At 49.3% G+C, this 17,282-nt stretch overlaps 1 protein-coding gene across 4 annotated transcripts in view; it reads left to right on the forward strand.

Moving 5' to 3' along the window:
• Positions 1–17,282, forward strand: part of rabgap1l (RAB GTPase activating protein 1-like) — a 151,938-nt gene that overhangs the window by 101,580 nt on the left and 33,076 nt on the right. For 3 of the 4 annotated variants that reach the window (XM_031822471.1, XM_031822472.1, XM_031822473.1), the window contains 2 exons: positions 4,390–4,431; positions 13,761–13,889. In XM_031822471.1, coding sequence (XP_031678331.1) covers positions 4,390–4,431; positions 13,761–13,889 — 171 coding nt within the window. Of the gene's footprint in view, positions 1–4,389; positions 4,432–11,622; positions 12,826–13,760; positions 13,890–17,282 lie in introns of those variants that run through there. The other variant, XM_031822475.1, reaches the window with a different exon arrangement.

A 17,282-nucleotide genomic window follows, 5' to 3' on the forward strand; every position in this document is an offset into this window, starting at 1 on the left:
AGACACACAGAGGGAGGGAGGGAGACACACAGAGGGAGGGAGGGAGACACACAGAGGGAGGGAGGGAGGGAGGGAGACACAGAGGGAGGGAGACACAGAGGGAGGGAGACACAGAGGGAGGGAGGGAGACACAGAGGGAGGGAGGGAGACACAGAGGGAGGGAGGGAGAGACAGAGGGAGACACAGAGGGAGGAAGGGAGGGAGAGACACAGAGGGAGACACGGAGGAGGGAGACAGAGAGGGAGGGAGGGAGACAGAGAGGGAGGGAGGGAGACATAGAGAGGGAGGGAGGGAGACATAGAGAGGGAGGGAGGGAGACATAGAGAGGGAGGGAGGGAGACACACAGAGGGAGGGAGGGAGGGAGACACACAGAGGGAGGGGAGGGAGACACAGAGGGAGGGAGACACAGAGGGAGGGAGGGAGAGACACAGAGGGAGGGAGGGAGAGACACAGAGGAAGGGAGGGAGGGAGACACAGAGGGAGGGAGGGAGGGTGGGTGGGAGGGAGGGAGACACACATAGGGAGGGAGAGACACAGAGGAAGGGAGGGAGGGAGACACAGAGGGAGGGAGGGAGGGAGGGTGGGTGGGAGGGAGGGAGACACACATAGGGAGGAGAGACACAGAGGGAGGGAGGGAGGGAGAGACACAGAGGGAGACACAGAGGGAGGGAGGGAGAGACACAGAGGGAGGGAGACACAGAGGGAGGGAGGGAGGGAGACACATAGGGAGGGAGGGAGACACAGAGGGAGGGAGGGAGGGAGACACAGAGGGAGGGAGGGAGGGAGACACAGAGGGAGGGAGGGAGACACAGAGGGAGGGAGGGAGACAGAGAGGGAGGGAGGGAGACATAGAGAGGGAGGGAGGGAGAGACACAGAGGGAGACACGGAGGGAGGGAGACACGGAGGGAGGGAGACAGAGAGGGAGGGAGGGAGACAGAGGGAGGGAGGGAGACAGAGAGGGAGGGAGGGAGGGAGGGAGACACACAGAGGGAGGGAGGGAGACACACAGAGGGAGGGAGGGAGACACACAGAGGGAGGGAGGGAGACACACAGAGGGAGGGAGGGAGGGAGGGAGACACAGAGGGAGGGAGACACAGAGGGAGGGAGGGAGACACAGAGGGAGGGAGGGAGACACAGAGGGAGGGAGGGAGAGACAGAGGGAGACACAGAGGGAGGAAGGGAGGGAGAGACACGGAGGGAGGGAGACACGGAGGGAGGGAGACAGAGGGAGGGAGGGAGACATAGAGAGGGAGGGAGGGAGACATAGAGAGGGAGGGAGGGAGACATAGAGAGGGAGGGAGGGAGACATAGAGAGGGAGGGAGGGAGACATAGAGAGGGAGGGAGGGAGACACACAGAGGGAGGGAGGGAGGGAGACACACAGAGGGAGGGAGACACACAGAGGGAGGGAGAGACACAGAGGGAGGGAGGGAGAGACACCGAGGAAGGGAGGGAGGGAGACACAGAGGGAGGGAGGCAGGGAGGGTGGGTGGGAGGGAGGGAGACACACATAGGGAGGGAGAGACACAGAGGAAGGGAGGGAGGGAGGGTGGGTGGGAGGGAGGGAGACACACATAGGGAGGGAGAGACACAGAGGGAGGGAGGAGGGAGAGACACAGAGGGAGGGAGGGAGAGACACAGAGGGAGGGAGGGAGAGACACAGAGGGAGAGAGAGAGGGAGGGAGGGAGACAGGGAGACACAGAGCTTAAATACACACAGGACACCAGATAAGACATGAGAAATACTCCAGATATAACAGACTGACCCCAGCCCCCCGACACATAAACTACTGCAGCATAAATACTGGAGGCTGAGACAGGAGGGGTCGGGAGACACTGTGGCCCCATCCGATAATACCCCCGGACAGGGCCAAAAGGCAGGACGCTTATTTTGGATATTTACAATATAAAAAATAAATAAAAATGAGAATCAAAATTGTCAACGGGACAACAGTAACAACAATAACCAAGTGTCAAAATAACCATACATTCAACAATAACAATGTCTCTGTCTCTCTCTCTCTCTGTGTGTCTCGCACTTCGTGTTGTCTCGTGCTCTGTGTCTGCCTCGCTCTGTGTCTGCCTCGCTCTGTGTCTGCCTCGCTCTGTGTCTGCCTCGCTCTGTGTCTGCCTCGCTCTGTGTCTGCCTCGCTCTGTGTCTGCCTCGCTCTGTGTCTGCCTCGCTCTGTGTCTGCCTCGCTCTGTGTCTGCCTCGCTCTGTGTCTGCCTCTGACATCCTAGCGCCATCTAGAGCCCTTTGAAAAAAATAGACGGAGGAAGGGAAAGGGGGTTGAGGAGAGAGAGAAAGAAGCCTTCTTCTGGTTATTTATAGAACTGGGAAGATATTTTTAGCTCAGTGTTGCCATGTGAACGGGCTGTCCGTGTTCCCATGTGGAGCTGACTTTAGCATCCTCTCCCCTTCTTCCCCTCTCTCACTTGCTGTCCCTCTCACTTGCTGTCCCTCTCACTTGCTGTCCCTCTGTCTCGCTAGCCCTTTCCCTCTCTCTCTTTCTCTATGTCACTCTTCTCCCTCTCTCCTTAATCTATTTATTTATCTCATTTTCTCACTCTGCCATTCATTCATCCATTTGTCTGTCACTGTGCCCATGATGGAGCCCAACCTGTCTCCCTCTCTCCCTCCCTCCCTCTCTCTCGCTCTCTCTCTCTCTCTCTCTCTCTCTCTCTCTCAATTTTCAATTCAATTCAATTCAAGGGCTTTATTGGCATGGGAAACATGTGTTAACATTGCCAAAGCAAGTGAGGTAGACAACATACAAAGTGAATATATAAAGTGCAAAACAACAAAAATGAACAGTAAACATTACACATACAGAAGTTTCAAAACAGTAAAGACATTACAAATGTCATATTATATATATATATACAGTGTTCTAACAATGTACAAATGGCTAAAGGACACAAGATAAAATAAATAAGCATAAATATGGGTTGTATTTACAATGGTGTTTGTTCTTCACTGGTTGCCCTTTTCTCGTGGCAACAGGTCACAAATCTTGCTGCTGTGATGGCACACTGTGGAATTTCACCCAGTAGATATGGGAGTTTTTCAAAATTGGATTTGTTTTCGAATTCTTTGTGGATCTGTGTAATCTGAGGGAAATATGTCTCTCTAATATGGTCATACATTGGGCAGGAGGTTAGGAAGTGCAGCTCAGTTTCCACCTCATTTTGTGGGCAGTGAGCACATAGCCTGTCTTCTCTTGAGAGCCATGTCTGCCTACGGCGGCCTTTCTCAATAGCAAGGCTATGCTCACTGAGTCTGTACATAGTCAAGGCTTTCCTTAATTTTGGGTCAGTCACAGTGGTCAGGTATTCTGCCGCTGTGTATTCTCTGTTTAGGGCCAAATAGCATTCTAGTTTGCTCTGTTTTTTTGTTAATTCTTTCCAATGTGTTAAGTAGTTATCTTTTTGTTTTCCCATGATTTGGTTGGGTCTAATTGTGCTGCTGTCCTGGGGCTCTGTAGTTTGTGTTTGTGAACAGAGCCCCAGGACCAGCTTGCTTAAGGGACTCTTCTCCAGGTTCATCTCTCTGTAGGTGATGGCTTTGTTATGGAAGGTTTGTGAATCGCTTCCTTTTAGGTGGTTGTAGAATTTAGCAGCTCTTTTCTGGATTTTGATAATTAGTGGGTATCGGCCTAATTCTGCTCTGCATGCATTATTTGGTGTTCTACGTTGTACACGGAGGATATTTTTGCAGAATTCTGCGTGCAGAGTCCACTCTCCCTCTCTCTCTCTCTCTCTCTCTCTCTCTCTCCCACTCTCCCTCTCTCCCTCTCTCTCTCTCTCCCCAACCACTTGTCCTCTCTCCATCTAGCTCCGTCTTTTAGATGGTTGTCACTCAGTACTATGGGTCCAGGTGCCTTTGTATCCTCAGGGGTGGGCGTGTTTCCATAGCGTTCCCTTGGGAACGTAGAGTCCTTATTATCATCAACGGACCGTTTGCTTTGAAATCATATGAAATCATCAATGGACAATACAGACACGATGAAATCTGACAATATGACTCATGAATGGATGTTTGAAGTTACATAGAATGTGATGGTACAAATACGTTGATTACACCGGCACCAGAAGTATCATTGTGTCATTTGTTTTTAGTGTGTTTTTTCTTAGCTCTCAACACAGCAGTTTCATAAGTTACGACTCTTCATTTTGAAGATCATTTTTACTTTACCAATCCATCACAATAAAAAAAAAATTAAATGGACATTTCCTACATGGTTTATTGGCATTACGTTTACAAGATAAAGCAGCCGATATGAAGACAGTTGATGAGATGAACGACTTTGATTCTTTCCACTGTATGACATGTGTTTAGGTGATAGCTACAGACCTGTGATAATTGTCTTGTTCTTGTCCTCTCCTAGGGTCTGAACGTCATCTTCAACGTGGCTCTGGCCCTCCTCAAGGTGTGATCGACTTCCTTTACTTTTATTCATGTACTGGGTGTCCAGACCATTCCTTTGATTTTCAATTACAGACATCCTGTTATGGTATTGGACGAGTCACACTCAACACAGAGGCCTAAGACTTCGACCTGCCCTTTTTGATTGCTATGAATCAGATTATATTAAGAGTCTTTTTGACCTCAACGGTCTAGAGGTAGAAGAAGTTGGCCTTAACCACAGGTCCAGAATCAGATGGCCCCAACCCCAAAATCCAAAACTTTTAGAAGAAAAGGTCAAAAAGGATGTCAATATACAGACCACCATCCTCTCTCTTACTTATGAGCCATTTGACTGATTTCAAAAATAGATGTATTTTTTGTTACTGTGGGGGATTCTGCAGTGTTTAGTAAATACATGGGAAGAGCATCTCTGCTGTCAGAGAATGATGTTCTGTGTAGTACAGTATGGATGACTGGGTTGGAAGAAAGTGGAATAGTTTACTATGTCTCCCTCTGCTGCCCATTTATTTTATGTAACCGTTATTTTAACAGGGAGTCTTGCTGAGACCAAGGTCTCTTTCACAGATGAGCTTCGCATATCAGTCAATCAATCAAATGTATTTATAAGCTGTTCTTACATCAGCTGATATCTCAAAGTGCTGTACAGAAACCCAGCCTCAAACCCCAAACAGCAAGCAATGCAGGTGTAGAAGCATGGTGGCTTGGAAAAACTCCCTAGAAAGGCCAAAACCTAGGAAGAAACCTAGAGAGGAACCAGGCTATGTGGGGTGGCCAGTCCTCTTCTGGCTGTGCCGGGTGGAGATTATAACAGAACATGGCCAAGATGTTCAAATGTTCATACATGACACACACATACACAGAGAGAGAGAGAGAGAGATGGAGAGAGAGAGAGACTTAAATTCACACAAGACACCTGATGAGACAGGAGAAGTACCCCAGATGTAACAGACTGACCCCCTGACACATAAACTACTGCAGCATAAATACTGGAGGCTGAGACATCAATATACACTAAAATCATAACACCGTCATAGAAATCAAACACATTCTTCCCCACAGGCACCAATTCATCACATTATTTTAAATCAGAGGCCAAATAAACGAATAAGCAGATTTAGCGAACTCAGTGGAGATAGACGGCATCTCCAGAGTTAACCGTCCCTGGTATCTTGTACTGTGGTAAAGAATATCTTGACACGGAGGGTATCTTGTACTGTGGTAAAGAATATCTGACACGGAGGGTATCTTGTACTGTGGTAAAGAATATCTTGACACGGAGGGTATCTTGTACTGTGGTAAAGAATACATTGAAACGTGGAGGGAATCTTGTACTGCGGGTAAAGAATACATTGAAACGTGGAGGGTATCTTGTACTGCGGAAAAATAATACATTGAAACGGAAGGTATCTTGTACTGCGGGTAAAGAATACATTGAAACGTGGAGGGTATCTTGTACTGTGGTAAAGAATACATTGAAACGGAGGGTATCTTGTACTGTGGTAAAGAATACATTGAAACGTGGGGGGTATCTTGTACTGTGGTAAAGAATAGATTGAAACGTGGAGGGTATCTTGTACTGCGGAAAAAGAATACATTGAAACGTGGAGGGTATCTTGTACTGCGGAAAAATAATACATTGAAACGTGGAGGGTATCTTGTACTGCGGAAAAAGAATACATTGAAACGTGGAGGGACCCCCTGGAGTTGTCCAATAACAACCACATTGAAACGTGGAGGGACCCCCTGGAGTTGTCCAATAACAACCACATTGAAACGTGGAGGGACCCCCTGGAGTTGTCCAATAACAACCACATTGAAACGTGGAGGGACCCCCTGGAGTTGTCCAATAACAACCACATTGAAACGTGGAGGGACCACCTGGAGTTGTCCAATAACAACCACATTGAAACATGGAGGGACCCCCTGGAGTTGTCCAATAACCACATTGAAACGTGGAGGGACCACCTGGAGTTGTCCAATAACAACCACATTGAAACGTGGAGGGACCACCTGGAGTTGTCCAATAACAACCACATTGAAACGTGGAGGGACCACCTGGAGTTGTCCAATAACAACCACTCTGAAGCCCTCTTTTTTTTACATTTTATATATATTGTCAATGTCATTACATTTGAATTTAAAACTCAAGTACAGCGGCTGTGCTATTATAGTGTACTTCAGGTCAAATGTCAAGTGTATCAGATACTGTGATTGCAGTGCTATTGTTGACAAATTAACAGACTAATCAATTAGTCTTGTACCTCAAACTATTTGTTACCGTTCTGCGCTGAGACAAAATCCCATAACCCCTTGCCATTGGGAGTATTCATTTTGGACTAGGTTCAAAGAAATGTCAGTTAAATGTTGGTGATTAAGTGCTTAATTCTTTGCAGTTCAGATTGTAGGCCAATGCATTATAACATTTTGACTTTAAACTGAACTTTGTAATCGGTGGAAGAAATTGTCATGTAAATGTGACTTTTCCCCTGCATTTTATTTTGAACAACGTTGAGTCACTTTGAAGGGAAATGGGTTACACTGATGATCACAGGGTCATCAGAAAGATGAGCGCGAACGAGTGTGTAGAAACCATGTGTGAGGTGAACCCAGGTGAACTAGCAGCTCCTGGGAGGGCTATGGTGATGGATTTTCTATTTGAACCTGTACTTTGTTTCTACACACGGTTTCCTCATCGATGATACCCATTACTGTCTATTGTTAGATTTTAGAAAGCCTCCAGCTACAACAGAATAGTACTTTCATGCTATTAAAGCATATATTGGTTGTGTGTGTCCCCGATTTGGTCAGGCATGACGGCATTATTCCCGAAGGCTTCCTCTCCTCCTTCCTCTCTCCCCTCCCTTCTATCCCTCTGTATCTATCATCCTTCCTCTCCCCCTCCCTTCTATCCCTCTGTCTCTATCCTCCTTCCTCTCCCCCTCCCTTCTATCCCTCTGTCTCTCCTCTCCCTTCTATCTCTCTCCCCTCCCTTCTATCTCTGTCTCTCCCCCGCCCTCCCTTCTATCCCTCTCTCTCTCTCCCCCTCTCTTCTATCCCTCTGTCTCTCTCCCCCTCCCTTCTATCTCTCTCCCCTCCCTTCTATCTCTGTCTCTCCCCCGCCCTCCCTTCTATCCCTCTGTCTCTCTCCCCCTCTCTTCTATCCCTCTGTCTCTCTCCCCCTCCCTTCTATCTCTCTGTCTCTCTCCCCCTCCCTTCTATCTCTCTGTCTCTCTCCCCCTCCCTTCTATCTCTCTGTCTCTCTCCCCCTCCCTTCTATCCCTCTGTCTCTCTCCCCCTCCCTTCTATCCCTCTGTCTCTCTCCCCCTCCCTTCTATCCCTCTGTCTCTCTCCTCCTTCCTCTCCTCCCTTCTATCCCTCTGTCTCTCTCCCCCTCCCTTCTATCCCTCTGTCTCTCTCTCCCCCTCCCTTCTATCCCTCTGTCTCCCCCCTCCCTTCTATCCCTCTGTCTCTCTCCCCCTCCTTTCTATCCCTCTGTCCTCTCTCCTCCTTCCTCTCCTCCCTTCTATCCCTCTGTCTCTCTCCCCCTCCCTTCTATCCCTCTGTCTCTCTCTCCCCCTCCCTTCTATCCCTCTGTCTCCCCCCTCCCTTCTATCCCTCTGTCTCCCCCCTCCCTTCTATCCCTCTATCTCTCTCCCCCCTCCCTTCTATCCCTCTGTCTCCCCCCTCCCTTCTATCCCTCTGTCTCTCTCTCCCCTCCCTTCTATCCCTCTGTCTCCCCCTCCTCCCTTCTATCCCTCTCTCTCTCCCCCCCTCCCTTCTATCCCTCTCTCCCCCCCCTCCCTTCTATCCCTCTCTCTCTCCCCTCCCTTCTATCCCTCTGTCTCTTTCCCATCCCCTTCGATCCCTCTGTCTCTCTCCCATCCCTATCCCTTCTTATCCCTCTGTCTCTCTCCCCTCCCTTCTATCCCTCTGTCTCTCTCCCCTCCCTTCTATCCCTCTGTCTCTCTCCCCCTCCCTTCTATCCCTCTGTCTCTCCCCCCCTCCCTTCTATCCCTCTGTCTCTCCCCCCCCTCCCTTCTATCCCTCTGTCTCTCTCCCCTCCCTTCTATCTCTCGGTCTCTATCCTCCTTCCTCTCTACCTCCCTTCTATCCATCTGTCTCTCCCCCCCTCCCTTCTATCCCTGTCTCTCTCCCCCCTCCCTTCTATCCCTGTCTCTCTCCCCCTCCCTTCTATCCCTCTCTCTCTCCCCCTCCCTTCTATCCCTCTCTCTCCCCCTCCCCTCTATCCCTCTGTCTCTCCCCCTCCCTTCTATCCCTCTATCTCTCTCCCTCCCTTCTATCTCTGTCTCTCCCCCGCCCTCCCTTCTATCCCTCTGTCTCTCTCCCATCCCTTCTATCCCTCTCTCTCTCCCATCCCTTCTATCCCTCTGTCTCTCCCATCCCTTCTATCCCTCTGTCTCTCTCCCCTCCCTTCTATCCCTCTGTCTCTCCCCCTCCCTTCTATCACTCTGTCTCTCCCCCCCTCCCTTCTATCCCTCTGTCTCTCTCCCCTCCCTTCTATCCCTCGGTCTCTATCCTCCTTCCTCTCCCCCTCCCTTCTATCCCTCTGTCTCTCCCCCCCCTCCCTTTTATCCCTGTCTCTCTCCCCCCTCCCTTCTATCCCTGTCTCTATCCCCCTCCCTTCTATCCCTCTCTCTCTCCCCCTCCCTTCTATCCCTCTGTCTCTCCCCCTCCCTTCTATCCCTCTGTCTCTCCCCCCTCCCTTCTATCCCTCTGTCTCTCCCCCTCCCTTCTATCCTTCTGTCTCTCCCCCCCTCCCTTCTATCCTTCTGTCTCTCTCCCCCTCCCTTCTATCCCTCTGTCTCTCTCCCCCCCTCCCTTCTATCCCTCTGTCTCCCCCCCCTTCTATCCCTCTCTCCCCCCCCCCCTTCTATCCCTCTGTCTCTCCCCCCTCCCTTCTATCCTTCTGTCTCTCTTCCCCTCCCTTCTATCCCTCTGTCTCTCTCCCCCTCCCTTCTATCCCTCTCTCTCTCCCCTCCCTTCTATCCCTCTGTCTCTCTCCCCCTCCCTTCTATCCCTCTGTCTCTCTCCCCCTCCCTTCTATCCCTCTGTCTCTCTCCCCCCTCCCTTCTATCCCTCTGTCTCCCCCCCCTTCTATCCCTCTCTCCCCCCCCCCCCCCCTTCTATCCCTCTGTCTCTCTCCCCCTCCCTTCTATCCTTCTGTCTCTCTTCCCCTCCCTTCTATCCCTCTGTCTCTGTCCCCCTCCCTTCTATCCCTCTGTCTCTCTCCCCTCCCTTCTATCCCTCTGTCTCTATCCTCCTTCCTCTCCCCCTCCCTTCTATCCCTCTGTCTCTCTCCCCCTCCCTTCTATCCCTCTGTCTCTCTCCTCCTTCCTCTCCCCTTCCTTCTCCCCTCCCCTTCTATCCCTCTGTCTCTCTCTCCCTCCCTTCTATCCCTCTGTCTCTCTCCGCCTCCCTCTCTCTGTGCACTTACCCGCCCCTGCCGGTCTACCATAGTCCTTTAGGAATGCACGGCAGCAGCACTAACATCTTTAGCTGTTAGCAGTTAGCCATTAGCTGAGGTGTAGAAAAGGAAGAGGGGGGTCTTCCATTTTTTTCAGGGATGTCTACTGCGAGCGCATCAACCCTCAGACCCCTCTATCATACCCTTCCCTTCTCCTGTCTTCTAGCACCTCTCTGCCTCAGCATCTCAATCACATGCTCTCTCGCTCGCTCTCTCTCCCTCCGCCCAGCCCCAGCCCAGACCTCTGCATCAGAGAAGCTGTGTTAGCCAGTAGCATCGCAGACCCTTTAGCTGGGCGAGAGGGGAAGGGAGAGGGAGGAAAAGGAAGGTGGGAAAACCGGTGTGGTTCTCTCCACATGCCTCCACTAGCTGTTGCCAGACCAAACCCAAACCTGTGGCTCCCCCGTTTGGCCGAGGCTTTGGACCAGCAGAATCTGACACAGCAAAGGACCCTCCTGCAAAGGATCCTCCTGCAAAGACCTGGAAGGAAACCTTTACCTTGACTGGAAGGATTTCTACTCTGGATGTGTTTCCTTATGGAAGTCTGCTGGAGGTATTAGATTCAGGAGTCCTTTTTAAAGCCTTTGTGGATGTTTCTCCCTATTGAACTCCGCTTCTGAGGGCCTTGGCAATTTCAATGCTCCTTTATGGGAGTAAATGATTTCCTGACAGAGACCGAGACACACACACGCAGCTTGTGTGTCCTGCTAAGGCTCCCTGTCAGAGCTTTCCCTACTCTGCCTCTCCCTGATCTCTACCACCACTACATCTGTTTCCTCTCTTGGACTCTGAGTCACCATCGTCCTTAAAGTCCATTCAGCTGTTAACACAACGCCAAGACGTCACTGTTTGGGATGGAAGCAGCTTCAGCCTAAGGCGGCGTGGCTAATAGACAGAATCACTTCAGTCTCTTCCTCCCCTCAGCTTCTGATGTGTGTTACATCAGAAAGGACCGCTTCGGACGTGAAGGGACTACATCATTTGGAAGGGAGGGATGTTTGTGGACAGATTTTCTGAAGCAAACTCAGTCTGCCCTGACCTATATGTCTATAGTGTTACCTCTAGGCTGGAGATAAAGACGATCATTGAAGTCTGTCTTTTGTCCTTGTTATTAAGCCTTGGTCTCAGTTGTGAAAAGAGAGATGCTTGCTCTTTGAAGACGGAAGGAGGATAAAAAGGTGAAGACTCATTACCTGTCATCTGCTTAAACCGTCTAGCCTCGTGCCTGTCTGTTGCTAGGCAATGGCATCCCCCCTGTTTTGGGATTTGTTGTTAAGAAAAGCAGATGAGTGTCCTTGCACTGTATTTTCTGCCTCACCGTATCTACATTATGCCGACTGCGCTGGTCAGTTGTGATGAAGGGACTATAGTGTCGAGGTCGAGGGGCTATATCGGCTCTCTGACAACGGAGCTTACTGAATTAATCCAACCAACTCACTGATTCTCTGGTGCTCAACCCCACTGGATCCTCTCTACCTGTGGATCTATTCGTGGTGTATTTCTGCTGAGTTTGTATTATTGGGGGACGACAGGCTTGGCCAGTCTATCGAGAGAAGCTCTGATCCAATACCTCACTGTGTTGTGTGTGTCACTACCTGATGCGGAACTATCGACCTATTCTTTCCCCCAAAAGGTCACTGCTGCCATTCGTAAGACCTAGCTTGAATTCACAAACAGCATAAGAGAAAAATCTCTGCTGGACCCTGACCTGAAGTCTTGGTCGGATTGTCCGATATTGGACTTAGCGCGGACATAGCTGGGACTGCACGCTGGAGTCTCCCTGCACCCTGCACCCTGGTCCCAGAACTGGAGTCTCCCTGCACCCTGGCCACCCTGGTCCCAGAACTGGAGTCTCCCTGCACCCTGGTCCCAGAACTGGAGCCTCTCTGCACCCTGGCCACCCTGGTCCCAGAACTGGAGCCTCTCTGCACCCTGGCCACCCTGGTCCCAGAACTGGAGCTTCTCTGCACCCTGACCACAGAACTGGAGTCTCCCTGCACCCTGGCCACAGAACTGGAGTCTCCCTGCACCCTGGCCACAGAACTGGAGCCTCTCTGCACCTTGGCCATCCTGGCCACAGAACTGGAGTCTCCCTGCACCCTGGCCACAGAACTGGAGTCTCCCTGCACCCTGGCCACCCTGGTCCCAGAACTGGAGTCTCCCTGCACCCTGGCCACAGAACTGGAGTCTCCCTGCACCCTGGCCACAGAACTGGAGCCTCTCTGCACCCTGGCCATCCTGGCCACAGAACTGGAGCCTCTCTGCACCCTGGCCACAGAACTGGAGTCTCCCTGCACCCTGGTCCCAGAACTGGAGTCTCCCTGCACCCTGGTCCCAGAACTGGAGTCTCCCTGCACCCTGGCCACAGAACTGGAGTCTCCCTGCACCCTGGCCACAGATCTGGAGTCTCCCTGCACCCTGGCCACCCTGGCCACAGAACTGGAGCCTCTCTGCACCCTGGCCACAGAACTGGAGTCGCCCTGCACCCTGGCCACAGAACTGGAGCCTCTCTGCACCCTGGCCACAGAACTGGAGTCGCCCTGCACCCTGGCCACAGAACTGGAGCCTCTCTGCACCCTGGCCACAGAACTGGAGGTGCCCTGCACCCTGGCCACAGAACTGGAGCCTCCCTGCACCCTGGCCACAGAACTGGAGCCTCTCTGCACCCTGGCCCCAGAGCTGGAACCTCTCCCCTCTCCGTCTTTCTCTCCCTCCCATTCCCCCTCCACCCAACCATCACCCCCAGTCACTGCCATGCCCACCCAGCTACCAGCGGCACTGCGGATGGGCAGCTGGGGGGCAGAGGAAGGGGGTTCAGCGGAGGAGAAAGCTGGGGAGACAGACTCTGTCTGTAAGGTGATGGGGCTCCTGGGGATGGGCCATCGCCTCTTCGTCCCCAAGCTACTTGCGGTGAGAGATGGACTGGATAGGGACTGGGGTTGGGGCAGGGACTGAGATGGGGACTGGGGCTAGGACAGGATAGGCGTTAGGCCAGGGATGGGCAATCTTACCCTGCGAGGGCAACTGTTGTCCAACAACATACTTTTGTAATGTAGCTATATTGTTGAATTGTTCAATAGCTTGGGCTGTTAATTTAGTGTTTTGTGTGAATCATCATTATGTCATTGTATGGTGCTGTTACGTTCAGCCCTGCTAACAAGGTCCTCAACCCGTTTTAACCACCCGTCTCACTTGAAATGACACTACCAGATATCTTGGATCAAAGTAGTATTACTCAAGGTTAATGTAAAGGAACTTCCAGGTGAGCAGTCGTCAAATCAGACGGAAATAAATCTGGTTTATTACAAGTTGCAACATGGAGACAATGTCACAACAGAAGCAGAGAAACTGTGTAACCGGGCCCCTCGGAGGAGGCCCTACTCTGTTAATCACACAGCACTGACGGTACTGTAAACACCTGCACGAGGCTTGTAAGAAGTCACAGAGACATTATCAGTGTTCCCCCGACTCAGTCTGGTGTCAAACTGTAACCATAACATTCAACACTGGTTAGATGCTGGCAGTCAAACCGGTCCAAGGTAAAGCATCACTGCTTAGTCTCCAACAATATGTTCACTAAACTAAAACTACTTTTATTAATGGTTAACTCCTGTTTCCCTTCCCTCAAGGTAAAGCATCTGTCTGAGTCTTCCTTCACATATGATCATGTTTATTACATATAAATCCATATCAACAGTAAATAAAATACAGGAAAGTAACTAATCAAATCAGTTGAGTACTATGATCTTTCCAAATTTATGAAACAAAGATGGACGTTCTAGTGTCATGTTTTCTGTCTCTGTCGTATTCCAGTCTATTGGCTGAGCTCTCGTCTTTCTCCTCAGACGTCCAAGGAGGACCTACTTCAGACTGACTTTGAGGGGGCTCTGAAGTTCTTCCGGGTCCAGCTGCCCAAACGCTACAGGGCTGCAGAGAACGCCCGCAGGCTCATGGAACAGGCCTGTAACATCAAGGTAGGAACCATTATTCTCTGTTTTCTGTTCCCCTTGTTTTACACACTGCACTGACCACTGGTCCAGTGAAGTCCAGTTTTATTTTCAGAGTGTCAGTCTAGTTGAATTGCCTACATCACTTCTAAGCCAGGTTTGCCATAGTCTACCTAACAGGTTTTGAGGATATTTACCTTTACCACTCCAGTGTCGCTGCACATTGAAATATGGTATTGGCACTGACCCTGTATTTAGCTTACTTACTTTCTCTCGTTCATCTTATCAGTAGTATTATAATAGTCAAGTATTTGTCATGTGTTTTTGTTCTACTTGATGTTGTTTTATAGTACTACTGATATTGTTGTGAAAGAGCAAGCAGGAAAGTCATTTCATTGTACTAGTGCACATGACGACTTTAAACTTCATATTTCCTTGTAAACATACAGTTGAAGTCGGAAGTTTACATACACCATAGCCAAATACAATTAAACCCAGTTTCTCACAATTCCTGTAATTTAATCCTAGTACAAACTCCCTGTTTTAGGTCAGTTAGGATCACCACTTTATTTTAAGAATGTGAAATGTCAGAATAATAGTCGAGAGAATGATTTCTTTCTGCTTTTATGTCTTTCATCATATTCCCAGTGGGTCAGAAGTTTACATAAACTCAATTAGTATTTGGTAGCAGTGCCTTTAAATTGTTTAACTTGGGTCAACCAATTTAGGTAGCCTTCCACAAGCTTCTCACAATAATTCCTCTTGACAGAGCTGGTGTAACTGAGTCAGGTTTGTAGGCCTCCTTGCTCGTACATGCTTTTTCAGTTCTTCCCACAAATGTTCTATGGGATTGAGGTCAGGGCTTTGTGATGGCCACTTCAATACCTTGACTTTGTTGTCCTTAAGCCATTTTGCCACAACTCTGGAAGTATGCTTGGGGTCATTGTCCATTTGGAAGACCCATTTGTGACCAAGCTTTAACCTCCTGACTGATGTCTTGAGATTTTGCTTCAATATATCCACAATATTCCCCCTCCTCATGATGCCATCTATTTTGTGAAGTGCACCAGTCCCTCTTGCAGCAAAGGACCCCCACAACATGATGTTGCCACCCCCATGCTTCACAGTTGGGATGGTGTTCTTCGGCTTGCAAGCCTCCCCCTTTTCTCTCCAAACATAACAATAGTCATTGTGGCCAAACAGTTCTATTTTTATTTCTTCAGACCAGAGGACATTTCTCCAAAAAGTATGATCTTTGTCCCCACGTGCAGTTGCAAACCGTAGTCTGGCTTTTTTCTGGCGGTTTTCCTTGCTGAGCAGCATTTCAGGTTATGTCGTTATAGGACTCGTTTTACTGTGGCTATAGATACTTGTGTACCTGTTTCCTCCAGCATCTTCACAAGGTCCTTTGCTGTTGTTCTGGGATTGATTTTCACTTTTCGCACCAAAATACTTTAATCTCTAGGAGACAGAACGCGTCTCCTTCCTGAGCGGTATGACGGCTGCGTGGTCCCATGGTGTTTATACTTGCGTACTATTGTTTGTACAGATGAACGTGGTACCTTCAGGCATTTGGAAATTGCTCCCAAGGATGAACCAGACTTGTGGAGGTCTACAGTTTTTTTTCTGAGGTCTTGGCTGATTTATTTTTATTTTCCCATGATGTCAAGCAAAGAGGCACTGCGTTTGAAGGTAGACCTTGAAATACATCCACAGGTACACTTCCAATTGACTCAAATGATGTCAATTAGCCTATCAGAAGCTTCTAAAGCCATGGCATCATTTTCTGAACATTTTCAAGCTGTTTAAAGGCACAGTCAACTTAGTGTATGTAATGTTCTGACCCACTGAAATTGTGATACAATGAATTATAGGTGAAATAATCTGTCTGGAAACTATTGTTTATAAAATTCCTTGTGTCATGGACAAAGTAGATGTTCTAACCGACTTGCCAAAACTGTAGTTTGTTTACAAGACATTTGTGGAGTGGTTGAAAAATGAGTTTTAATGACTGCAACCTAAGTGTATGTAAACTTCCAACTTCAACTGTATTTCCTTCTCTCAATATCTTCTATGTGGAATAGCACACCACATCCGCAGCCTGTCAGTGTGTGGTTATAGATGTTCACTGTACCTCCTACCACCTCCCACAAGGAGAATATAATGAGCTGAGGTATTTGGGGAATGTGCTGAGGTCAGAAGAAGTGGCCTAAGCGCGCGCTCACACACACACACACACACACACACATACACACAGATGGCAGCGGAGCAGCTCCCGTCTCTGTGTATGTCGTGTGCTCGTATGTTTGTGTGTGTGTGTGTGTGTGTGTGTGTGTGTGTGTGTGTGTGTGTGTGTGTGTGCTCGTATGTTTGTGTGTTTGTGCTCGTATATATGTTTGTGTGTGTGTGCTCGTATGTTTGTGTGTGTGTGTGCTCGTATGTTTGTGTGTGTGTGCTCGTATGTTTGTGTGTGATCGTATGTGTCTGTGCTCATGTGTGTTTATTTGTGTGCTCGTGTGTGTGTGTGCTCGTCTTGTTTGTTTGTGTGTGTGTGCTCGAATGTTTGTGTGTGTGTGCTTGTATGTTTGTCCACGCGTATGTTTGAGTGCGCTCGTATGTGTTTGTGTGTGTGTGCGCTCGTGTGTGTGTGTGCTCGTATGTTTGTGTGTGTGCTCGTATGTTTGTGTGTGTGTGCTCGTATGTTTGTGTGTGTGTGCTCGTATGTTTGTGTGTGTGTGTGTGTGCTCGTATGTTTGTGTGTGTGATCGTATGTGTCTGTGCTCATGTGTGTTTGTTTGTGTGCTCGTGTGTGTGTGTGTGCTTGTATGTTTGTTTGTTTGTGTGTGTGTGCTCGAATGTTTGTGTGTGTGTGTGTGTGTGCTTGTATGTTTGTCCACGCATATGTTTGAGTGCGCTCGTATGTGTTTGTGTGTGTGTGCGCTCGTGTGTGTGTGTGCTTGTATGTTTGTTTGTGTGGGTGTGTGTGCGCTCGTATGTTTGTGCGTGTGGGTGCTAGTATGTGTGTGTTTAGTGCTTGCTTTGCAACTGTGTCTCGGTGGCAAAGCAGGGAGCCCTTCTAGTTTTACAGGAAGGAAGAAGAGCGCGATGGAAGAGATAATTCTCTCCTTCCGCACCCATCCCTGCTCTCGTTATGCATCTCTCTCTCTCTCCACCTCTCCCCTGTGTATGTCTAATGACAGGATATCCTGAGTGTAGACACTCTGCGTACGTTATTATGTAATTATTGCCTCGTACAAGCTTGTCTTTAAAAGCTTCTGGAAGAAAATGATCTGCTAAATGTTTGGGTAATATTACTCCACCTTATCACGTACTGTCATGATGTAAAACAATTGCTTGTGCATGTGCACACACACACTGCACTTGCAGTACTGTGGTGTTATATGCCAGTGTGCGATCTTC

Source organism: Oncorhynchus kisutch, linkage group LG4 (genome assembly GCF_002021735.2).
Source record: "Oncorhynchus kisutch isolate 150728-3 linkage group LG4, Okis_V2, whole genome shotgun sequence".
Lineage (NCBI taxonomy): Eukaryota > Metazoa > Chordata > Actinopteri > Salmoniformes > Salmonidae > Oncorhynchus > Oncorhynchus kisutch.